Source organism: Taeniopygia guttata, chromosome 3, assembly GCF_048771995.1.
Source record: "Taeniopygia guttata chromosome 3, bTaeGut7.mat, whole genome shotgun sequence".
Taxonomy (NCBI): domain Eukaryota; kingdom Metazoa; phylum Chordata; class Aves; order Passeriformes; family Estrildidae; genus Taeniopygia; species Taeniopygia guttata.
In genome coordinates, this window is record NC_133027.1 from 57,164,191 (window position 1) to 57,189,746 (window position 25,556).

General features: G+C 41.1%; 2 protein-coding genes and 1 long non-coding RNA gene across 8 annotated transcripts in view; 1 reads left to right on the forward strand and 2 right to left on the reverse strand.

Moving 5' to 3' along the window:
- Positions 1 to 789, reverse strand: part of LOC140683708 (uncharacterized) — a 34,524-nt gene extending 33,735 nt beyond the window's left edge. For both annotated transcript variants that reach the window (XR_012055056.1, XR_012055054.1), the window contains exon 1: positions 273 to 789. This is a non-coding gene — a long non-coding RNA (uncharacterized lncRNA). The remainder of the gene's footprint in view (positions 1 to 272) is intronic.
- A 187-nt stretch (positions 790 to 976) lies between these two features.
- TBPL1 (TATA-box binding protein like 1) lies at positions 977 to 15,253 on the forward strand. 5 transcript variants are annotated; one of them, XM_072926915.1, is made up of 8 exons: positions 977 to 1,148; positions 2,511 to 2,570; positions 6,830 to 7,016; positions 7,626 to 7,708; positions 8,608 to 8,671; positions 10,419 to 10,522; positions 10,622 to 10,716; positions 13,561 to 15,253. In XM_072926915.1, exons 3-8 carry the CDS (start codon positions 6,882 to 6,884, stop codon positions 13,629 to 13,631), a joined length of 552 nt encoding a protein of 183 aa, XP_072783016.1. In that variant the 5' UTR covers positions 977 to 1,148; positions 2,511 to 2,570; positions 6,830 to 6,881; the 3' UTR covers positions 13,632 to 15,253. The 5 variants fall into 5 exon arrangements, with proteins under 5 accessions (XP_072783016.1, XP_032603199.1, XP_030123825.1 ...); XM_032747308.3 differs by having other exon boundaries at positions 980 to 1,300; XM_030267965.4 differs by lacking the exon at positions 2,511 to 2,570 and having other exon boundaries at positions 980 to 1,300.
- Positions 15,254 to 20,621: 5,368 nt separating this feature from the next.
- Positions 20,622 to 25,556, reverse strand: part of SLC2A12 (solute carrier family 2 member 12) — a 31,631-nt gene continuing 26,696 nt past the window's right edge. Inside the window, exons 3-5 of the mRNA XM_030267964.4 lie at positions 24,517 to 24,639; positions 22,249 to 22,381; positions 20,622 to 20,904 (exon numbers count right to left, since the gene is read on the reverse strand). Coding sequence (XP_030123824.3) covers positions 20,814 to 20,904; positions 22,249 to 22,381; positions 24,517 to 24,639 — 347 coding nt within the window. The 3' untranslated portion in view covers positions 20,622 to 20,813. The remainder of the gene's footprint in view (positions 20,905 to 22,248; positions 22,382 to 24,516; positions 24,640 to 25,556) is intronic.

Here is a 25,556-nt window from a genome sequence, read left to right on the forward strand (position 1 = left end):
TAATTTTCATATAAAGACCAATATTCTTTCTAAATTTGAAGTCAACTTGACATCTGTTTCATTCATCAGTCTGGGTGGTGAGTCCTTAATGGGCCACACTGCAGGCACATTCCTGGGCTCCCATGCAAAGCGCAACAGCAACCAAGAGAAAATGTAAGTGTAGCTGAAAGGTAGTTCATCACAGGCTCTACTGCTTACAGACAGCACAGGTGGGACACTGCCAGATTTAAAGGACTGTCTGAACAGAGACAACCAGTCATCCAGGCACTCACACTGCGTCCTCACGTCCAGTTCTGTCTGCCCTCTAAGCGTGCACCATGCAGTGACCAGAGTCCTGCTGCAGTGCAACATGCACGTATGGAGCAGCAACACTGGCAGCTGCTGGCTCCGTCCGACCCCGGCTGGCCGCTCGGTTCAGCCAGAGCGCGTGTGGAGCCGCCAGGCCAGAGAGCGAGGGACCTGGTGCGGCTGCAGCAAGCTGAAGAGGCGCCAAGGGCAGCGCCCACAGAGACGCCTGGCGTGCCAGTGCTCACAGCACCTCAGCTGAGCACTGCACCGGCTCTCCAGCGGCTTCGCCGGCAAACGCGCTGCCTCAGTTTTACAACCTTTAGGACACGAGACAATGGCAGAAACCGATGCACAGGAAGCTCTAGCTGAACACGAGGAAGAACTTCTTTATTGTGCGGCTGACCGCGCACTGGAACAGATTGCCCGAGGAGGCTGTGGAGCCTCCCTCACCGGAGACACTCAAGAACCGTCTGCACACAATCCTGTACCATGTGCTCTGGGCGGCCCTGCGTGAGCAGGGAGGTCGGACCAGATAACCCGCCGCGGTCCTTTCCGACTCGGCGCGGAGCCGCGCACGGCGGGCCCGTCCCGGGGCGTTCCGCGGCTCCGGGGGCGGCGGACGACAGCGGAAGCGCTGCAAGCGCGGCCCCCTCCGTCCCCTCCTCCCTCCCTCCCGCCGCCGCCACTTCCGGCGGCCGCTCTGCCGCGCCGCGTCTATGCCCGCGGCGCTGGGGGATGTTTATTGTCGCGGGGAGTCGGCCCAACACCCGGAACGCCGCCGGGCGACCGGCACCCACTGACCGCCACCGCGCTGCGCCCTGCCCCGCCCCGTCCCGACCCGACCGCCGCCCGCCCGCACGGTAACGGCCGCCGCCCGCCGACGGGCCGCGCTCCTCCTCCTCCTCCTCCTCCTCCCCCTCGCCGCCGCCTCGGCTCCGCGGGCCCGGCCGGAGCCGCCGCCGCCGCTGAGCCCCGCGTCCCGTCCCTTCGCCGCCGCCCCTGCCCGGCCGAGGTGAGGGAGGCGGCGCGGGGCCTGCCCCGCCTGGCCGCGGCCCTGCCGGTGCCTCCCGCCGCGGGGCCGGTCGCGCCCGGGCGGGAGGGCGTGCGCGGCCGGGGCCGCGGGGCAGGCAGAGGGAGGAAGGGGCAGGGCATCCTCCGGGGCAACGGGAGCAGCCCGGCCGGCCCGCGCCCGGCCCCGAGGGCTTTGTGGCGGCCCGTGCCCTGCGGCGGCCGATGCCCGCAGCAGCCGGCGCTGCCGAGCGGCGGAGCTCGGCGTGGCCAGGCCGCCTTGCTGCCTGCGCTTTGTTTGTGCCATGCTGGCCGCACAAGTTTCGGGCTGGGGTTGAGGGGGGAGAAGAAATAGCTGTTGACCAGAGCGTTGTGACGCTGGCGCATATAGGGCTTTGAGTGAGATTCCCAGCAGCGGGAATAGGAAGGTACTCGTGCTTCCTCCGCTGGGACGCGCAAACGGTAAAAATATTTGACTGGGAGGGAGTGAGAGGCTTACCCGTTGCCTTAAAATATTTTGTTACAGCTAACATTTTTACTTTTCTTACGACATTTCGTCATGTTGGAATGGCCACCGAACTTGTTGGTTCAGACTTTTGTCGTACTTAACGATGATTTTTCCACGAATTATAAAGATAAAAAGGATTCTTCTTAATGCTTGGCATTCCTGGATGTTCTAAGGGAAAGATGGCACAAACTTGAGTTCAACTGCATCTTGCTTTGAATGTGAATGGACCTTTTGATGAGAGAAAGATCTGAGGGAAATGGCGTGTAATGAATTATTTAATATATGCTTTCTTGTCTTGCTCTATATGCTCTTTGGTTTTATTCTTGCAAATGGATTTATTTGTGTTGGACGACCCTACGGAGATGCAGTAGGCTTATCCAAGAGCAGGACTGATGCGCTACTTGCTTATGATATAGCTGGTATTATCATTCAGTGCATGGATCTAATTGAACAAATCCCTGCTTTGACAATGGTTTAGCACGTATTTGAAAATTTTCTCCCCCAAAATATAGTCATGACTCTGCAAATCCTGAAAGGTGAGAATAGTAGCTTCAAGATGGCCTTTTGCTTTAGGCACAGTTTAACTTGCCATTGCAACAGAAAGTAAAAGCATGCACCACCAGCACAATGGCTGGAACTAAGAAAGTTATTTGGAGCAGAGGATGTTCTGCACAGACAATAGTAACTATGTTGCTCTTGTTTTCAGGGAACCATTCACCAGCCACTGTAACCTTACTGTGTCTAAGGATTCAAGCAGATTTCAGAGGTGCGTCACCTCCAGCATTTCATATGGACCTGTTTCCTGAGGGGCTGAACTAAAATCTTTAAAAGTACATCTTCAGTGGAAGGATGTAATCATCTCTCTCCATTCCTGGCAGGCTTTATTTATTCTCCATTCTCATATGGAAACGTCCTGTAGAGGTTCATGTTAACTTCTTCAAAGATGCCTTTCAGGCCTTAGTTTGACAAATGTCCACTGACACAGTAGTGACCAGTATCCTTTCAGCTGGGCTGTTGGAATTGTATTTGAAGTTGGTCAGTCTGTGAACTGCTTTGGAGAAAGGTTAAAAATAACCAGTAAAAGTTGCTTATACTTAGGCTGGTGGTGAAAAAGGTGTTTATTAAACTGTTCTGACATTAACATAACCATTGTTACATATCCCCCATCTACCTTTATAGCTCTGAGTTTCTTGGATCAAAGGTAGTCAAGAGCTTAAAATAATACTTTGTTTATATACCCCATCCCAAGTGCCTTTCCTTTTTCTTTGATGATGGTGCGTGGTTGGTTTGGAACTTTCTGAAGACAGACTGCTGGCTTTTTTAAGATTGTAAGATTTCCGTGCAAAGTGTTTTGTCTTCACGTGTGTTTATAGAGTATCTAAAATAGTACGTCTATGATTCTAACAGTGGATATAGAGGTAATGCTTTAAGAACTTACGTGTTCGTTCCTCCCTCTGAAGTATTTCTTATTCTATGGAGTTTCTCTGGTTTCAGTGTAGGCTACATTAGAGTGTCAAATATCCTTGCATTAGTTTTTGTTGTTGTTTTTATTTTTGTGTTATCATGCTTAATCTATTTACTTTTTTTCCCTTCTTTCTTTTTTTTTTTTCCCCTCTTAGGGTAATATTCCAGATATATCCCTGAAATCTATGTTGAAAAGAAAGAACTAAAATTTGCTCTAAAATTTCTCTGATAAAATAATTCAAACTTCTACAGAGATGTATTTCAACTTGTTTCCTCTGTCAGGGTAGATTGTATTAAGCTGGCACAAAACAGTTTGAAATCAACGTTAGCTAGTTTCTTTTGTTGGAGAAAGGCAAATGAATCTAAAAGAAATGCTGTACATGTCGACAAGTTATTTTTAAATTTATTATTGAATTATTAAATTAGCATTAGCTGGCAAAACATCATGTTAGAAATGAGATCTAGATTGCCAAAATTCTACAGTTCAGATGAGACAACCTTCAAAGGGCAAAATTAATCAACAAAACCTATGCTGAGCTCAGTAAAATCAACTTAAGCATTTGCAAATCCAGAACTGGAAAAAAACTGATGTTTGGATTCTACTCAACCTCTGTTCTGCAAGTGTAACTGCAAAAGTATGGAATATAAATAGTCTTATAAGTAAGGAGCACTATTTCTCCCATTTTGCAGAAAAGATGGAAATACAGAAATTCAGGTTTTGGGAAATAACAGTCAGAGCTACTGTAGTGTGTATGAATAGCAGAGAATACAAGAGACAGCTGGGAAAGAGGAGGATCAGAATGTTCCAGCTAGTCATGCTTGCTGGAGATACGTGTAAATAAGAGCAACATCTTTCTTTCTTGGACATTGTTAGACCTTTTTTGCAAATATGTTAGAATTTTTTTTTTTTAATGTAATCCATGTATTTTTATTTTTTAACAAAGTTTAAGTTGCTTTTCTTCTCATGGTTCCTCTGAATTTGAAGTTATTTAAGGCTTCTGAAAGGAAGGTAACATGACATCTTCTCTGTAGATTGTTTTTTCCTTTGTTGTAAGTAAGGTGTGAGACATTAAAATGAATGCTTAAATCAAAGATTGTGATATGTTAACGCTTACTTACTGCTTGATCACAGTATCCAAGCCTAGAAAAATTTTGGTTTACCCAATCTTTCCAAACCATGCCTTGGAAGAGTTTTAACATTGTATTTGTATGCTTAATAGAAATTGCTGTGTTCAAAATCATTGACATAATATATACAGTTTCAAATTTAAAAAGCCCCTCCCTTAGTATCTGTTGTCTTGAGCTTTCAGAGCATGGCTAATTAAAATGGAGACACACACCATGGTAATCTCTGTAATTTTTCTTCTCTTAGTATCTATGCAAGTAGGTTGTACTTCTAACCAAAATACATTGTAATTGCTGAAAACATCCTTACTGACAGCTCCACAGCCGCCTTTTTGCCTTAATAATAGATCTTTTCCTTTTAAATTGTAATTTTCCTCTCTTTTCAACCACTTTTTCCTTTGTTCTGAATGAGCATGTGACTTTTCTCCCTGGATCTTTTTAAGATAAGCCATGTTTTATGGGGACATTATCATACAATCCTATGGTTGCTTAGATGTTAGCAGCCTTTCAGTGGTGTTATGCACAACTCTGGTGTTCTTTCAGAATGTCGAGGCTGAGTGTGCCAGAATATGCATGCTGATAATTGGGAGATGCTGCTGGTTGGAGGTATCTTGTTGACAATCTTTCCTGGGTTCCAGTAAGAGCCAGCAGTTGGAGCCAGGGTAGAAAACAAATGCCACTCTGAAGACGCCACGGGTTCCAGCTCCGTTCTGGCCCTGCCTGCATGCCATTCAAAATCTGCACATGTGCTATCTTTGGATCTGGTGCCATAAATTACTTTCCCAATCTGTAGTAGTCCATCAAAACCAGATGGGATAAGTAATATCTAACTTTGAGGATTCGTGTAATTTTTGTTTCAATAAAAAAGATTTACAAAGGGATCTGGGAGTACTAATTAGTTACTGTTTGTTCTCTTCTTTGCCTGCATTCCCTCCACCCCCACATGTAACCTTTGGTTTTTCTGTTTTCCTCTTGCTGTTTCTTCATCTCTTTTCTGTATTATCATCCATCTTGCCTTTTCATATATTGGACAAGCCAACAATTACAGAATAATTCTTTCAACATGGAACATGCTGCAGAGTGTAAGCAGTAACCACCACAGTAGCGGATGCAGCACGTTGTGCACATCTGCCACACAGTTTGTTACTTCTGCGTTTTCAGTGAGTGGTAGTCAAAAGATGTACCTTGAGTTCCCCATTACAGATTGTGTCATGATGTTTAGGAAGGCATAGTCAGGTGAAAATACTGAGGATAACATTAATGTTATTGTATCTTGAAGATTTCTAATATAGAACATAAGGCAAAAACATTGGAAGTGATATAAATACATCATAGTCTGATAGGTATGTTATTGATCTTGATACATAGTGTCCTACTTCTTCCATGGCAATGACCATGTGGAGCATTTCACATATGTGACAGTTTTTCTTTGATTTTGTTCTTTGCTTTCCTTTTTGTTTATTTTGGATGAAATACTGGTAAAAAGTTTATATAAGTCCTTTTCACTATATGCCAATGATCTTGCTCTTGCATTTGCCCCTTTCATTTCTTCACCTGAGATCTATTTGAGATGCCTGCTGTCTTGGCTTTATGTGGTTACAGAAGAGAAGTTGGGTGTGCTTGGGCTGGGATGAGTGGTAGCCCAGTTGCTGGTGTTATGATTCTCTTTCCCAGCTGAGGTGTGTGCGAGGATGAGCATGGGCATCCTGGATGCTTCTGGGTGCCTTAGGTTTGCAGTGCATGTGTGCCATCAGTTACCTGTGCTTTTCCTCAGGAACATTCCATCTCACTCTGCCCGTACAATGTCTTCCTGTGGGCAGTGCAGATAGTCAGCCGAGGCTGCTGCTGCCACCAGGACATTTTGTGTAGTTTGGTTTGAACTGTTATTGGGAGAGATAGGCCAAGAGTGCTGGATGAAGATGGGAAAGCTGTGGTAGCAGGCTGTCTACAGACTGCAGTTTGTGTAACCAGTGTTAGTTCAAAGTTATTCATAGGCTCATCCATTCCAACACAAATGTCAAACTGTTCAGAATTATCTGCTTCAGCAGTCAGAGAAGTGTATTTTCCTGAGGTGTCTAATGACATCCTCAAACAAGCTGAGGAAAGATTATCCACTGGAGCTATGGAAGAAGTTTCACTAATCTTTACAGTGTCTTAATATACTTAGTGAGACTTGTACCATATTTAACTGGCAATTTAAAATACTCTTATATATATGTACGTATATGCACTTCATTTCTGTTAACACAGCTTTGAACAAGTTACGTCCTATTTTCTAGCACAAAGGATGCAGACCTCCCCCTCCCCTCACATTGTTAAATGAGTCAGAGTGTAGTGACTTCTGCTTCTTGTATCTTTTAAGGGGCAAATGTATACAATGGCATTAACAGGCAATTTTCTATTCGTATGTTTAATTTTATCATTTTTGCTTCTCAGGATGTGATCTTCGTGGTGAGCTGGTGGGAAAATTGAGTTGTAAATCACCCCAATGGATGCGGACAGTGATGTTGCACTGGACATTTTAATCACAAATGTAGTGTGTGTTTTTAGAACAAGATGTCATTTAAACTTGAGGAAGATTGCGTTAGAAGGAGCAAATGTGATATACAAGCGTGATGTTGGGGTAAGAAATTCAGCATACCTCAATTATCTGTTTTTAGAAATGTTCCTTAAGCTAAACATTCTGCAGCCTAATACCTGTGTATGGTGGATAGAGAAAAGCAGAATTTTCTTTCTCTGTTTCTCTTGCTGTAGGTATTTAGTTACTTCTACATTACTTGTACAGAAATGGGAGTGATGAAATGCTGTCTCAGGAGACAGCACTTGGTGAGGTGAATATTGGGTACAAGGTTTGTGATGAGGCCTGTTATACCTCAGGGTCTGTTTTGGCTCCAAAATTTGATGACTGTTTCAAGAAAATATATCTTGATATGGAGTCAGCAATGTCAAATTACTGTAATAAGAAAAAAAAATCAGCATGGTGCTTGTAGTTTTCAGCTTTTTATTTAGTAAAAATTACCTTCATTTAATCTATTTTGTGTACACTGAATCATTGGCTATTTCATGCTTATTTTGCTCTTCTCAGGAGCTAGGCTTTTTAATTACTGAAAGAGATGAAGGAGCAGTTCAAACCTATCAAAACTAAAGGGAGTTTTGGGTAACACGTAATTTTTTTTTCTAGTATGAAATTGACTTACTGCTAATTTCCAATTTTTCTACTTTTCTTTTTTAGAAGGTTTTAATGAAGCTTAGGAAACCTAGGATTACGGCCACAATTTGGTCCTCAGGAAAAGTTATTTGCACAGGAGCCACAAGGTGAGTTAATGAAGATTCTTTCTCTAGCTCTAAATCCTTGTGTATTTTAAAATACAGCATTGTAAATGAAGAAGAGGTGGTACTTGCTGCTGCTTAAATTGGCTCACACTGGATCACATGTAGATCCTTGTCAAGCTATGTATTTGGGAAGAAGTTTTCTATGTGAAGTGTTTGTGTGAGACTGTTGAAATCTTGAACATCAGTTTAGCCTTCTTGGGATAGCAGCAGGGAAAACTGCCTTGTTAAGAAAATCCTAAAGAGATTTGAGAAGCCTTTAAGAATTCTGTGTGTTTAGCTGGAAGTTAAGACTTGGGAAGAGATGACCTTTCCTGAGGATATCTCCTTATTTTTTCACAAAACCGCACCTGAATTTAATCAAGTTTTACAGTGTTGAGGGACTGGAAAGATGCAAAAGCAGACTCTCAGTTCAGAGACATCTGACACTTACTAAACTCTTAAGAGCTGAATTCCTTTAAGATATGTCTGCATTTCAAAGTAAGGGAAAGGTAAGGCAAAATAGTACATTTGCATACTTTCTGTGTCTGATCTCTGTTCCAAAATTAAAGAGGATTGTTCCGGATGTTAACTCCAGACTACGCATGATCTTATTTATCTGTTAAGGGTACTTAAAATGATGTATGATTAAAACATGTCTCTCACTTCATCTTGAGCCAAGTGCCAAGATACTCTGCAAACAAGGCATGAGGGACTCCATTGGAATGCCTATCTAGTTAAAATGTAATACTTACAGCAGGATGGACTGAAGGCTGTCCATGAGATCATGGTTGATGTGCTACATTATATAATGATTCCTTTTTTAGTCTGAGTAGCTATTGTGGTGTGTGTGTGTGTGTGTGTGCACAATATAGCTAATGTTAGATCCTTTTCTTTCTTTATAGTGAAGAAGAAGCTAAATTTGGTGCCAGACGACTAGCTCGTAGTCTACAGAAACTAGGTTTTCAGGTAACTGATGAGAAGGGACTTGCATGACTCAAGCAATGCTGATAGTTCATTTTTTAGAAAGAAACAAAGAAGAGGGAGCATAATGATTTAGCAGTTAACGTGTTTTCACACAAATGGCCCTTTTGTGTCCAAATACATTTTCCAGATGCTGGTTAAAGAGAAGCTGTTCTGTTTTGTGGATTTGAGTTTTGTTTGGCAGCTCAGAGCAGTGCTTCTTCACTGGATAACGAGCAACAAAATTTGTTTAATATATGAACAGATATGTCTTAGAATTTACAATATCTCAAAAGATTTCTTTGGAAAATGTTGTAATGTTCAAATACTGTAATTTGAACATAATTTTCACTCATTTCTAGTGGAATAGCAGATACATTTCCATCTGAATAAGGGCAAGTTTGAGCTTCTTAAATTAAATAGAAAGGAAGAAAAGTGCTTCTGCGCTGTCATGTTGCACAGCTGGAAATATGCCAAATAAAATACTTAGGACAGGAAACTCCCTCTTTTATCTGGTTTTGGGTTAACATTACCAGTCAGAAACACCACTTGCGTTTCATAGTAAGGGTTGAAAAACAGCAACATGAACCACTTAAAATTACACGATTTGGTGCTCTAAAACTTCCTGATAGTCTGTTGTGCTGTTTACACACAGGTTCAATTTAGGGACAGACAATTAAATAGACACAGTAGTTGTCATTTTCAGGGAAAGACTACTTTTGATTATAGTGCATAAAGGCAGCGGTGACAGCCTATGCTGGTAATGCTGCATCAGAGTGCAGCAAAAGTGTGACACTCCTGCTGTCACAAATGTGTACTTTGGACCCAGTCCTTTTAAGTTGGAATGGAATGTTAAGTCAGTGAGGTGCACAGTGCTTCCAGGGTGGACACACCAAATTTTGTCATAAAGTGAGCAGTTTATATTTTGAAGATTAAGTTGATTTAAGGCTAAGCTGCTTCTTTCTAGTTATGTTTCTAGTTATCTTTCTAACTATCTTTCCAACTATCTTTCTAATATCTTTCTAAAAAGTGTAGATTGAAGAAGAGCAGCCATTTAAAGTTTAGACAACCTCAGAAAATGAGCAAAAGTTTCTCTAGTGACATTGCCAACACTGACCTGTCAGCAGTGCAGATTCTTTGTATAGCAGTTGTCTGTTGGCTGTTTTGTTGTCATCTGAAGTATCTGTGGTAGAGGATAACTGAAAGTTATTCAAATCATTTAAGTTGGGTTTCAGAAAGTTACAGAGTTGGAAACCAGTTTGCTCTACTGGCCACTGGACATTTAAAGCAAAACTGTTGTCACCTTTTTCCTTATTCTTAGCTTTAATACAAATGGTATGTAGCAACAAGGCATTACAGAAGTTCACAACAATATTTAAGCCTTTTCTCTGCTTACTTTGATGTTCCATGAGCTGTTAAATTTAGTTTATTTTCAGTGGGGAGGTGTTTAATACAGCAGTTTGAGTTGTTTCTGTGTTTCATCCCTAAACTGTACTATAACCATACTGCTGTAGTGACCATGATGCAACTCAGTTCAGCAGGTACTCCACCACAGATGGATAATGTAAATATTCTGAGTCCATTAAGTACTCTTTAGATGCCTATTAGAAAAGCATCAGTCTTAAGATTCTGATTTTGAGTCATCAAAATATTCTAAGTAGTAGCCTTGTCTTCTTTTTTTTTTTGCAACCCATGCATCTGACTTGCTGTAAAGTAAATTTCTAATGTCTTTTTTTCCATCTCTTTTGAAAAGGTAATTTTCACAGATTTTAAAGTTGTGAATGTTTTAGCAGTGTGCAACATGCCCTTTGAGATCAGATTGCCAGAATTTACAAAGAATAACAGACCTCATGCGAGGTATGTAGGATTTAAAAGAATTTTAGTTCTGGAATACTTCTTAAGCTTTTATTTTTCAGTTCTAGATCTCTCTTTTTTACTTTTCATTTTGTTTTCTAGTTATGAACCAGAACTTCATCCTGCCGTGTGTTACAGAATAAAATCTCTCAGAGCTACCTTACAGATTTTTTCCACAGGCAGTATCACAGTTACAGGTATTTTAAAGTCAAAAAATAAATATTTAACTTGTTGGGAATAATTAACTTTAGAGCCAGTAGGTTTGGGAAAGCAAGATGTTTAAAACAGTCAAAAGATAATGTTGAAAGGATTTAGCTTCCCTGTGCTAGCACCTAGTTTGTTTTTGAGTGAAAGTGCCAGAAGAGTTGTAGGGAAAGTGTTATTATTGGGTGGTTCAAAAAATTAGTTAGACTGGATGTACACAGTCTGGTTTTTTTAATGAAACCAAAAGTAAGATAGCACTTAAGAATGCAGGTAATTATTGTTTATTTAAATATTTGAATTTTCTTCCTTTTTTCTTCCATTTTTAGAGATGTTAACTATACTGCATTTAGCATTAATATCCCTTTCATATATACATATTTCCAAACTTCAGATTTATGGACACTCATAGGATAGTATAGCATTTTGTCATAAATGAACCTGACCAATATTTGCAGTTCTACAGACTTGTGCTCTCTTCTATTAAAGCTCAGCGAAGAGAACCACCACTGAATCACAGGCACTAGTGATTTTTCCCATGTAGTCAGAGACACAGTTGTCCTGGGTCTTGGAGAGGCCAGCCATTTTTTTCTTCTTTCTTCATCATTTTCATTTTTCATTTTGTTTTCTGTTTGCTTGTGAGATGTCCACCACCAGTGTCCATGTACAAGAAGTCAGGTTTTCAGAGAATATATGTTAAAATGCTACAAAACCAAAAAAAATCATTTTGTATCACTTTAGCAACAATTATGTCTTGCCGTTGTTAGAGCTCAGCTACTGGTTCAGAAGCTGGGTAAGGATTTTTTTTATTTTCACATCTTAATTGCTTAAAAAATGCCTATGTTTATGCAGAACATTTCCAACAAGATACTGGAAGCAGTGTTTTCTAAAGAAGATAAACTTACATCAGATTCAGTAATCTAAAAATGAAGAGCTAAAAAATATTTCAAGATTGCAGTATATGTTCAGAACAGTGCAACTGGTCTAGCCAGAACTAGTAAACTAGATTTAAAAGAAATAAGAAGCCTTAGTTTCACTGCAATAATAAAAAGTTCTCAGCATATCTTGTCAGCCTGCTAATGAGATTCAGCTTCTCTGTAAGATTCTTATTACTTCATTGCTTAGAAAATCACTTCCATATTTTTAGAATTTTCTTTTCAAATAGGAAGGTAAACATAGAAGTTTTGCATCCTTCTAGTTTAGTTGTAGCAGTGAGTTCGAAAAATTAACTTGGACCTCCATTGTTTTTCTAGACTTCTGCTTTGCCTCTCTTCTAGAGGAAAAAAATGTCCTGAGTCTTATGCTTCTTATTCTAAAAATTATTTAAATTACTTTTCAGCTATAGTGCACTCCTTCTCAAGTGTGTTCAGATGAACTTTCTTTTAAAGATTCATGTTTCTGTAGTACTAGTACGTGTAATACCTCTTCCTCAGAGAATTTTGAGATACATAATTAGAAATGTTACAAAAAACCCATGAAGGTGAGTTCTTTTCATGAGACAAGTATAAAAAGATTTTTTTACTTTCGTAAAAGATAATAAAAATCAGTAGCATGTAATAGAAAGAACTATTGTTTCTTTGACTCTGAAATGAAAAATGAGGGCGGTTGTGTTGTTTTGTTTTGTTTTTTCCTTCTCTTATATGCCCTAGAATGGTGATCCAGTTTTTACATCTCTTCAGCCCTAGAGAGAGTGGCATTTTTTTGCTGGAACTATTAGCCTACTCATATTCTCACTTTTTGAAGGCTTCTCCTTTCCTGAGAACTTTCTTTTCTAATAGCAGCCAAATTTAAGGAGGGTACAGTATCTGCCCAGAAGACAGGTATCTTTCACCAGGCTTGTTGTAGCTGAATGCTTCACTCAACCAGTTTGAAAATACAGGAAAAATCCTATTCTTGTCCATTTGCTTTCTGACTGAGCATGTAAAACACTAATTAGTTAAGTAACTTACGCTTAAGTTATTGTTTTTGGGAGTAATTTTGAACAGTTCTCTATACTTGGAAGAAACTTTTGAAGTCTGAAGTGGAGTTACAAAAACTCTGAGTTCCTACTCACCAAAGCATATGAGAAATTGCTGTTCTCCTTTACCTGCATCACCAAGCTTGTATCCAGAATTAATATCTTCCACCCTGTTACTGTTCACTTATTTGCAATCTTACTTTACCATTGTGTAAAGTGGTCTGGTACCACCAGCAAGCATTGCTAGGTCATTTTTCCTTTTCTTTGCCTGGATGCTCACAGATCATGTTAGATAACCTTCTTCCTGAGATGATCAAACCATTCCCTAGCTTGCAGGTTTTGTCCTAAGATCAATAATGAAGCTATTTGCAAGTCTATAATTTTCAAACCTAAAATAATCTTGCTTGAAATGTACTTCAGTTAAATCCAGCATTATTTAACAGTAGCTTTTGTTAGTAGTTTTTAAAGTAAGAGCAGTAAGTGGCTAGGCTTGAAGAAATAAATTCCTAGAAGATTGACATAAGTAAAAGACCTTATTTTACCTCAGCCACTCAGCTTCTTCTCTGGGCTATTTAAACCACTAAATTGAAAATCAGCCAAGCTGTTATGAAATTAAATTACAATATTATTTAATTGTAATCTATCCATTGACAAATGTAGAACATCTTGCAGATTTACAAGAAAAGACTTTCACATGAAAAGTGTTCAGAGAAAAACTGTTAAGTTAGGAGAAATGGGGGAGAACTTGTTATTGTCTGTGGTATGAAGTTGTGATTGTTAATAATATTAAGCTTTTTTTAAAGGTACTGTTGTTTTAATTTCTGATTCCTTGAATTTTCTCTTCCTACTGCCTTCTTTTTTTTCTTTTTTAAAACTGTCTCAGGGCCAAACGTAAAGGCTGTTGCCAGTGCTGTGGAACAGATTTATCCATTCGTGTTTGAAAGCAGGAAATAAATTTTTAATTCACCACTTGATGGTTAGGTTCCCTAACCAAGCACCTTCAAAGACTGCTGCACATTGGACTAAAAGCAAAAAGGAAAACTGGACCAACTACAGCAGAGGAATACAGACTCTTTTACTTGCTCATGGCCACAGTAGAGACTCCAGTTCTTTTGGATTTTACTCTTAACAGTGCTGTATTGTAAAAACAGAAGTTTACAAGTTATGAAATTGCTGCTTTTAAAAAGACATTCTATTTATTTTTGCAGTAATTTCTGTGTATTCATAAGCAAAGCTGTCACGATGTGCACTACCTTTAAGACTTTTTTTTTTAGCTTGAGCTTGTGTTTTATTTGTGAATAGTCTTTTACATTTTTGTATGCTGAATATTGGGCACCAAAGAAGCTGTAAAAGTTATCTTTTTCACCTGATGAATGTGCACAAATAAAAATTTGGAAAATATTTCTCTTCATACCTGTTCTGTTATATTCCTTCCCTTTTTATATTACAATTAAAATTGTATAGTGGCAAATTAATTTGAAACAATGTAAGAATAGTCTTTTGCTGATACCTTCTGTTTCTGTTTGTAGTATGTGTAGAACTTCGTGCTTGGGCTAGATTGAAATCTATAGTAGTTAACGTATGTTTATCTGACAATGAAATTTGGTTTGTTCCCAGTTCTCTTAACTACATGCCAGACTTCAAGTATTTTCTTGTTGTTACATGAAGAGAAGACATTTCTAAATATAAATGTCTATAGCAACTGTTTTCCTGTAGATGAATCGTAGAATACGCTGAGTTGGAAGGAAGCCATCAGGATCACCGAGTCCAACTCCTGGCCCTGTACATGACACCCCAAGAGTCACACCCTGTGCCTGAGAGCAGTGTTCAAACGCTTCTCGAACTCTGTCAGGCTGGTGCTGTCACCACTCCCTGGGGAGCCTGTTCCAGTGCCCAACCACCCTCTGGGTGAAAAACTTTTTCCTGATATCGATCCTAAACCTCCTCTGACTCAGCTTCATGCTGTTTCCTCAAGTCCTCTCAGTGGTCACGAGAGTGAAGAGATCAGTACCTGCCCTTCTGCTTCCCCTCGTGAGGATGTTGAAGACCACAATGAGGTCTCTCCTCAGTCTCCTCCAAGCTGAACAAACCAAGTGACCTCAGCCCCTCATAAGGCTTCCCCTCCAGACCCTTCACCATCCTTGTGGCCCTACCTTGGATGCTTTCTGATAGCTTAATTACATTATCAACTTATGAAGCTACTGTAGAAAAAACAACTGCCTTGTCCACCTACTCAATGCAAAAGAAAAAAATTTAAATGTGAACTTCAGGAAAATTGTTGTGCTTCAACTGGAGAAGAAGTTGTGGTCACTCTAATCCAGCCCCAGCCTATTGCTGAATGATTAACACAGACCTTTTCTACACTCTTCTTACTGTATGCTGTTTTGATGACAGGAGCTGCCAACAAGCAGTGAAGCTTGATTCTGGCATGTATTATTATTGGTATTAATCTTGGACTTGGAAGCCAGTAGATGTTTCTTTCAGTAAGTGCACATTTGAAGCAGAAGAGAGGTGAATGCTTAAAAGTAACTGCAAATGCTACTTTTAAAAAGATACAATAAATATGTATAAATGTATGTATGTCTTTTTTCCCTATCTCACTGAAGAGAAATGTAATACTGCTCTTGCATGTTGCAGGTAACATTCAGTCCTAGGGGGTACTAAAAATAGTAAACTGAGCTGTTACTGAACTAGAAATCACAGCTTCCAAAGAAAGGTGGAAGAACAGCTGGAGGAAGCAAAGGCCTGGCATGATGGATTTCATCTGCCTGAGGGGGTGGCGTAGAACTTGAGGCTGTCCATAGTGACATTGTACAGAAAGTATGTGAAGGAAGGAGTAGTATGGGAAATGCTTCACCAGATCACTCAGAACAAAACGAAAGAAAACTTTGCTGTAAGTTGTAAGGGGTATGATCATAAAGGCCATTTAGAACTCTGTGTAGGTGTCAGAGAATGTTTTGGGTTAGAAGGGACCTTCAAGATCATCTAGTTCCAACTCCCCTGCCATGGGCCGGGACACCTTCCACTAGACCAGATTGCTCAGAGCTCCATCCAGCCTGGCCTTTAACACATCCAAGGATGGAGCAGCCACAACTCCAGGCAACCTGTTCCAGTGTTCACCATCTTTCTTCCTTATACCTAATCTAAACTTACCCTCTTTTAGTTTAAAGCTCCTCGTCCTTGTCCTGTCACTACATGCCCTCTCCATGGTTCTTATAGGTTACCTTCAGATAGTGGCAAGTCACAGTTAGGTCTTCTCTTTCTTTGTTTCCAGATAACAATTCCAATTCTCTCAGCATTTCCTCGAAGGATATGGGTTCCATCCATCTCATCACCTTGATGGCCTCCTCTGGACTGATCCCAGCAGGTCCATCCAGAGCTGGATGCAGCACAGCAGGTGGGGTCTCACCAGAGCAGAGGGACAGAATCCCCTCCCTCATCCTGCTGGCCATGCTGCTTTGGATGCAGCCCAGGATAGAATTGGCTCTTTGGGATCCAGGTGCACATTGCTGGGTCATGTCCAGCCTCTCATCCACCAGAACTGCCAAGTCCTTCTGGGCATGGCTGTTCTCGATCTGTTCATTCCCAGCCTGTGTTGATACAAGGGGTTGCCTGGACCCACGTGCAGCACCCTGCACTTGGCCTTGTTAAAGCACATGAGATTTGCATGGGCCCACTTCTTGAGCTTCTAAGAGGGCTTATAACTATGAAATTATGAAGTTGTGCTCAATAGTCAGGGAATTCAATATAGCATGCTATGTGTAGGAAAGCTTGCTACACCTAGGTTTTCCAGTTTGTGTCAAATAATGTGGACCTTGGCACTCGTGACGTAAATAAGGATTTTGTACACAGTCAAAAAGCAATGAACAAACCACCATTAGGGAACACTAGTTATTATTATTACAATTTTAAAAAGGGAAAATAGGAAGGTATTTGAACAATGATCAAAATTGTAATGGGTTTTGAGGGACAAAGTGTAGTCCCAAACTGATTAATGAGGATTTGGCCATTACAACTACAATAGCTGTCATAGATTAGGCTTGCCTTTTCGAATCAAATTACAAAGCTCTTGAGTGCTGCCAGTGAATATCTGGAGCTTTTATGAAGCATATGTGTCTCCTAAATTTATCTGTGGAGAAAGAGGAACATTTTGCTTTGTTAGTACTGTCACGTAGTGTGAAATCTGCCTCTTAGAATAAAAATGAAAGCTAATAATGAGGTGCAATGTATTAAAATGGGCACTGGTTCTTTTGAAGTGCTGCCTAGATCCATGCTAGCAGCTTGAAGCCTTTGTAACAATCCAGAACAGAGCCAAAAAGCACACTACCAAATTTGCAGGGTAATATTGAAAAGAATAATAGCAAATAAAAGATCCCTTGAAATGTATGCCTCCCTGTCCTTCTAGCGCTCTAAGGGAGCCTCAAACTATGAAAACTACATTATAAAACATATGATGGAGGGCATCAGCTGGTGTATGCTTATTCTGAGAGCTAGCACTCCTTTTCCTACTGCTCTAAATAGGTAGGTCCCCACCTCAGTTTGGAATAGGCCCTGATGCTGATGCTTTCTCCTGTGTGCACACACAGCCCCCCTTTCCCATCATCACCAGTTAGCATTTGTGTCTTTGCTGTGTTGTGCTGCCTCTACCCAGGCTCTCACTACCAACTCCTGCATGCTCAATAGGAGATCCAGGCCAGTGTGTCCCAGCATGATGGCTCTCACCTCCAGTGTGGGAAGCAATGCTTTGGATAAACTTACCTGTCAGTCATCTCTTCCTCAGTGACCAAGTTTCCTAGAGCACTGTTCATCTGATTTCTCCAGGTGGATCCCATGCAAAACTCCCCACAGTGCTCAGCTGTAGCACTGGCAGTGCCATAAAAAGTTCATTTCACATTCTTTACAGAGAAGGGTTGGTTCTATTTATACACCCCACTAAGGGTAGTAGATTGATAACTCTGACTCATTGCTGGCTTGTGGGTTGTCACAGCTACTGGAACTTTTCCTGCAATTTCTAGCACCATTTTATCATTCTCGGACTTGCAGTTAGTGTTACCAGGGAAATTTGTGCTTTCGTTTTCAGAATTGTATGCTGCTTTTTTTCATGGATTTGCAAAGTTTTGAATTCCAACCCAGTCTTTCCCAGATTAGTGTTGCCTGCATATTTAATAAGCGTATTCTGTTCTGTAATCCAGTCCACTGATGAAGATACTGAATAATTTTAGATCTGGGACAAATTTCTTTGTAGAGTGCTTCAGAGATCCAGGGATGTGATTTGTAAAATGTATCCTTTTTTTCTCTTGTATTTTCATAATTGATGAGATGGTGAGTGCCAGCTCTGTGTCATCAGATGTGCAGGCTTTGTCATAAAAGACTGTACAATTATGGCTACATTTACAAGCTATATAAGGCTAAGTCTGTAGGACTACAATTGAGACTGTAGCTATAATAATTTTTAAAATCCTTGACTACAACATCATCACTTGTAGGAGTTATCTGAAGGTCTATCACTGTCTCGTCAGTAAAACCAGTATTGAAACTATCCCTTCTTCAGGAATATGGCATTTTTATTTATTTGTTTCTGCACTAAATAGGTGTGCATAGGAAAAGTTTAGAAGAGCTTGCAATGATCCCAAAACCTGTAAACTGGGGAGACAATTTCTATGATATGTTCTAAGTTAAATTTGTTTCTGTAAGAACATTCAGAAAATTTATTACAGCAGAGGTGTCTGGAAAGCTACAATGCTAAGAAGGATTTTGCAGAAGCCCCTTTCACTAAATACAATGTAATAGCAATTAAAAGCCAGTACAGACTTGGATTGCATGTGCAAACATCTGCTATCTGGAGGCAGCTTTCAGAAAAGAGTACCAGCCAGAGCAAATGGGGACACAAAAGGAAATGCAAATAGTCCACTACCTGGTAAAGTCCAGGACCAGGAAATGGATTAATTTCCTGCAATATAGTCTTAAAATACAGTCAGTAACACTGAATATTACTGGATTTAATCCCAGGCACTTGTTAGTATAAGAATAATGTTGGCAGCATATTTGGAAGACTACCCAGAGTCACCTTTGTATTTCTGATTCTGAAGTTGACTCAGTAGAATGCATGATACTGATAACTGTCCTCCAGCATAAACACGAAGCAGGTGAAGAGATTTTCATAGACATCAGTGCTATAAAATTAAGGCTGAGGTTGCTAAATGTAGCTAAATGTTTTGTGACTTCAGGCAAATAATGGCCTTAGCTTCAATAGTTTGTTTTCAGGTCTTGAACATGAGCTCACTGTCTTGACTAGACTTGTGCATACAAATCTGTGATGTCAATATCTAGAAATGCAACCATGTGAGAATCTGATCAGAACTGATCTGCTTTGCTCAGAAGTAAAACTTTATTTGTGCCAGTAAGTCACTTTTCTTTCAGTGCAGAACATAGTCAGGTGGTTTTAATGCTATGAGACAGCAAATAAAGTGGGATCACGTGCTTAGCTCAAACTAGTATCTGCACTCCAGCTGACTCTGTCAGTCTTCCAGCTGCCTCAAAGAAATGCTGGAAGAAATGCCACTTTGTGGCTACAGTGACAGCCAACATGCTTTTAAAGCATGCTTTGTTTTTGTTTTTGTTTTTTTTTTTCTTTTTTTTTTCTTTAAACAAGGAACCATTTATTTATGTGCTAATATATATTTATCTACTGATCATTCTAACAACATCTATTAACCCACTAAGAAAAAAATACCAATGTTCTTTTATGGGAGCATATTAATAACCCTTTGTAGAGACTTGTTGAGTACTTTAGGATACACTTGCTAAGCAATAACCAAGAACTGGACATAATTTATGATCTGCAGTGATTACAGTTCCTTCTTGAATTCTCTGTGTGCTGCCATGTACCACAATTCTCACTTTCTGAATCCAAAAGTCAGTCTAGTGTGTCCTGTTTATTTTGACATCAACTCTGGTACCTTCAGTTTCCAACTTTCCTGGAAATGAGAGGCCAAAGAAATCCTCTCTTCTCTTCTGTAAGGCCATCATCAGTTTAGATTACTTTATTATAGAATCAATAAGGTTGGAAATGAGCTCCAATATCATTGAGTTCAGTCTTTGACTAAACACCACCATGCCAACTAAACCACAGCACTAAGTGCCACATCCCGTCGATTCTGGAACACTTCCAGAGAGGATGACTCCACCACCTCCCTGGGCAGCCCATTCCAATGCTTAACTGCCCTTTCAGTGAAAAAATTCTACCAGATACCCAGCCTGGACTTCACCTGGTCCAAACTTGAGGCCAATTCCTCTCAGTCTGTCACTGATTGCCTGGAAGAACAGGCCTACCCCCACCTGGCTAGTTAAGAGAGTTGTAGAGAGTGACACATTTAGTGTCCCACATTAAACAATCTCACAATGTTTTCTGAGGAGTATTTCTGAGTTCACTGAATCCTGGCCCTACTGAGAAAATTTATGTAAAATTCCTCTTACAAGTTGACTGTGCTCTGCGTTATAAATAATTAAGTTCATCTGAACAAGATCCTTTTTCAGATCTTGTTAAGCTGAATCCTAAATTAATTTATAAAAAGTTTATATCCAGTAGTTCTGCACTAATGTCATCCTTTACATTCCATAGTTGTCCATTTTTTGGACATAGCATTGAACATAGCATTTTTTCCATAGCATTGTTTTCCCTAACTTGCCAACAGTTAACCCTTTTCAGCCCCGTTTTTGCTAGCCTAAACAGACCTGTCTTTGGTAGGCTCCTCCTGTTGAGACTCTTTCTTCTTCCTGGCATCCTGATTCTTCTTTGCACTTCTTCCAGACTGAACTGTAGTTGAATATGAATAGGAGAATTGTGTGCAATATTCCAATTTCCATTCACCTCCTGTATGCAAGAGGTGAGTAACCTCAGGGGATCTGAGGGATGCTGGTTTAAAACAGAGTCTAGATTTCCAGTTAGTCATAAACTGTAACATTCTTTAATGTTGGCTGTAAATTGCCGCTGAAAGAAATACTACCAAGAAATAAAAGAGATAATACTTGTGTATAATAACGATACCACATGTCCCATAAGAGTGTGAGCATCACAAAGCATTTTCATTTTGTTTAATCAGTCTTTTGGTGAAGGCCGCTTTGCTTGCCCCGCGTCTAGTAGAGTTGCTCTTTCTCCCTCTCGGCAAGTTCCACCAGTTTCTCTCTGCGCTGGCTCGCCCCGCACAAGGGCGTCCTCACGTATTTCCTGCAGAAGCACAAAACCCCGCACGCGTTGGCCACTGCGGGCGGCCGGCAGCGCGCTCTCCCTGCGGCACACACTGAGCGCAGGGATGGGGGCCCGGCAGGACGGCAGAGCGCACCCCGCAGAGCCACCCCAGCGCCCGGGATGCCTCGGGATACCCCGGATGCCCCGGGACGCCCCGGGATGCTCCGGGATGCTCCGGGATACCCCGGGATGCCCCAGGACACTCCGGGATGCTCCGGGATGCCCCGGGCTGCCCCGGGACGCTCCGGCGGTACCGGCGCTCCCCCGCCTGCCCGCGCGGGGGCGGCCCCGCCGCACGCTCCGCCCGGCCGGGATGGATCCCTAAGAGGAGGGAGGGGAAGGGACAGCCCGAGGGCCAGCGGCAGGACTTAGTCCGTACACTAATTAGTCTATAAACAAGCTCCGTCAAGCCTGGCTGAGTTGCAAATATTCTCCTGTAATCTAAAAAATACAAATACAGGATGATAATAAATTGTTCACATATTAATTACTTTAACTGCCAAAATAAAGTATATAGACTTGTAGGTTAGTTTATTATTATTTTTTATTTTGGAGGTCTAAAAAGGCCTCTAAAATCATCAAGTCCAGCTCTTAACTGAACACTGCTATCTTTACCATGAGACCATGTCCCCAGGCACCAGATCTAGATAATTTTTTAACACCTCCACCGGTGATGATTCCATCACTTCCCAGGGAAGCCTCTTCCAACACCCTACCACCCCTTCAGTAAAGAATTCTTTCCTAATATCCAATCTAATCCTCCCCTGATGCAATTTGAGACCTTCTTGTCCTGTCACTTGTTGCTTGGGAGAAGAGACTGACCCTCACCTGTCTACAGCATTCAGTAAAGACATAAGAAAAGCTCATCTAACAGCAGCTATCAAAATCCACATGGAGCCATGAAGTGACATCCAGAACAAGCCAATTTGAAATACAGGGTCTCTCCCTCCCGTTTTCTGCATGCAACCCAAAACACACAGTCCTAAATGCAAGATCAGGGTCACCCTCCCATCCAGGAATACCAGACAGCAAAAGTGTTGGGGAGCCAGGCTTGGCTGCAGGACCTCAAAAAATACCTTGCCTTTAGGGCCAGTCCTTCAGCACCAACAAAATGTTTGGTTGGCTGCTGAGATCAACATGTGCAAGCTCAAGCCTTGAGAGAATCAGAATTTTCCTTTAGTTTCCTTTTTCCCCAATAGTTTTTTTTTGTTTGTTTGTTTGTTTGTTTTTTTTTTTTTTTTTAATATGTGATGCTGAAAGGCTTTGCTTTGTCCCTCTGACACTTGGGGGATGCAGACACATGCTTGGATGCTTGGTACTTACTGTTTAGCTAGTTCCATGGATATTTGCTCCAAGGAGCATCCTTTTGTCTCTGGTATAAACATGATAACAAAAGCCAGTGATGCTAGACTCATTATTGTGTAAATGAAGCACACCCAGGACAAGCCAATGAGCTCTACAAAGGAAGAAAACATGTCTTTTTTAATTTTCAAATACTGCAATTTTTCTTCCTGTTGCTGTATTTTATAGGATACAGCCCCTAATGCACAGGAGAAGTTAGAAAGAAGCCAGGCTGCTATTCTTAGTTCACATATATTGAAAAAGAAGAGTGGCTCTGCTTTTTCTAATACTCCATATGAAAGAAAATTAACGAGTTCATATTGGTCCGCTTAGCATGAACCTTTTGGTTTATTTTATTTGCAATCACTCTGGATGAAAACAGTGAGTAGCCATTGTTACTGGTTTGTGGGAAGGCAGTGGGGATCATGAATGCCTTGGATTTTTGCTTGTGTCTGGTTTTGGTGCACATTCTTTCTTGGAGTAAATCCAAGCATTTTTCACACTATTACAGTTGTCTCCAGCTAATCCTCCCCACCTGTCAGTGCCCAGCATTTCCACTGCGAGTCACGGGTGCTGTGCCAGAAAGTGATCCAAGAGTGAACTCTTAATGGACCATCCAAGAATTTGTGTTTTTTTGAGCCTACAGCCCAGGGGCAGGTAGATCTCGGGCCGAGGGATGTACTCTGCAGCCCCTGGAAAGTAAAGTGTGTACAAATCCAACAGTGTGCTGCAGCTCCCTTAGCACTTTTCCCTGCTAACATAAACCTGGGCAGTTGAGACATTTGTCAGTTGTGTCATGAGCTGAAAATTATAGATGAAGCTTCTGATCCAGCTGGTACCTCTGCATCAGCAGCTACATGCAGATGCTGCTGGCTACTCTGACCACCACGTGTATTCATTTGACAACAGAATTCCCAATCCTGCCTTTCCACCACAGACAAGAAATGCATGTTTTCTTGTACTTGCACTTTCATAAATCCAGATTAGACCCAGTTAAGCCAAGGGAGTTACTGGGGCTTTACAGACTTTGAAACTGAGACCAGGATAACAGCAAGATGTGCATTAACAAGTAGCACTACATGATAAGTGGGGACCTCCTGGTGAAACACTGAGCACCTGAGGTCTGCACTAGGTGGTTTTGGGGACATTTCCTTAGGAATAACTCAGGTCTGGTCCAAGGACTGAGCAAGTGTTGGCAGCCGGTCTGCCTACAATATGCATTTTCTCATTTGGTTTTTTCCAAAAGCTTGTGCGGTTCAGGAGTGCAGTTCTGTGACACAAACTGATGGGCAGTGAGTGGGAGTAACTGGATGGTTTCCTTTTGAAGAAGACCCTTGATCCAATGGAAATGACAGTGTGACCACAGTGAACTTTACCTGTCATATTTTTCCTAGCTTTAATCAAGATAGTACTCAGGATGGAGAATGTTTTTTCTTTCTCTCTCCCTCTTGTTTTGTTTTCTTTTTTTTTTTGGAAAGAAAACGAAAATGTGAAACCCATTTTAATAACATATCACATTCATTTTCAAATCTGTCTCGAAAAATATCTAATGGGTGAAAACTACCTTGACTTTTTGTGAGTTGATTGCCTGCTTCTGAAGGAAAACCTGGAATTTCTGCTTTCTTATATATTTTGATTTTCAGCACATATTTTCCTCACAATAAGACTGAAAACTAAAATTTTCAAAACCTCATATAATATAAAATCAGAAAAATAAATTTGCTAATCAATACATTTCAGCATCAGCATTTAACCTTCCCCTTTGACTATCATCAAATTAGAAGTCATACATGGTAGGCTTCTACTTTCTTACATTCAAATGTAAAAGACTTTTACCTCACAAAGATAATTTTTTTCTAAAGAAAATTTTCTGAAAGCCAAGACATTCCTGTGAAAAGGAATTAATTAAATGGGATTGTGTTTAAAAATGTCTGATCAGAAAATCTGGCGTCTGATCTAGAACAGAACTTGCATTGATTTCAGAAGATGCAGGACTTAATCCTAAACATTGTGTATTTTTAGCCTTCCGAGGCAGTGTGGATATGCAAGGTCTGACAGCCAGCTCTGTGTGGCTGAAGTTACTGGCACAAAGAAAGATGTGGTGGGAACGGTGAAGTTACACCATCACCTAAACAGAGACCTTGTCTCCTGGGCTTTCACAGCTGCAATTTTAGCAATACTTTTGTATAAGAAAGACTTGATTTGCCCACTAGGAGAATATCAACTTGCAAGGACACGGAGAAATCTTACCAGTTACAGTCAAAAACGTCAAGGAGATGAGGAGATTTATACCCCAGTTCATGCTAGATGTCAAAGCCATGGCCCGTCCTCTGATCCCACCAGGGAAAATTTCACTCAGGACCAACCAGGACACTGAAATACAAGGAAAAAATGTTTATTTGGAGGGATGGCTCTCCTTGCTGTAAGTCTAGGTAGTCCATGGATTCAGGTGAGGCCACCTGAAAGAATAGGGGGTTAGGTTTGTGAGGGCCCACACTCTGCAGGCAGCATGTGCAGCAATCAGCATCACCTCAGGTCATCATCCCTTCATCCCTGCCCAGTGGGTGCCTGAGCCAGTGACAGGTGGCACTGGACTGGGGAGGTGAGCTCTGACTGCACATCTGGGTATGAAAGCGAGTTCTGACTAAGTAACTCTTGAGTGACATAGCACTAATGGAAGTGGGGCAGCAAACCAAAGCAGCCTTCAGCCTCAGAGGGGCACTGTGTGTTTATGCCACTTTATAAATCAACCTGCCACACCAAACTATGCTTGCTGTTCCAGCTCTCTGCCCCACATAAATGAGATTGCTACGGTATAAATGAAGAGAGAGTGATTTTGGAGACTGATTTTTGACTCGTTCATGTCATGCCACACCACATCACAGGTGATCTAAATACTGGTGCTGCTAGCTCCCAAAAGCAAACCTTGATAGCAAGAGCAAAAAAAAAAAAAAAAAAAGACACATTTTTTTACTGTTCCTGATTATCAGAAAAAAAATGAACAAAAACCCATATACAAACAAAACCAAGGCCCAGCCAAAAGCCTGCTCCACCCTCTCCTTTTGTTGGCAAGCAAGATGCACTAGCAAGAAGTTGCTATGTGGAGAGGTTGTGGGTTAGCAGATGTCTGGCACAAGAGCAGCAAGGTACACATAAATGAGCTGTGTCTTCAGACCCTTGGCAATTATAAATTGCTCATCTATGCTGTTATTTCTGCAAAATGACAGATAGGAGTTTACCCAGAACACTTGCACTGGGCAGTCTAAAATATACATTTTAAAACTAAGCTC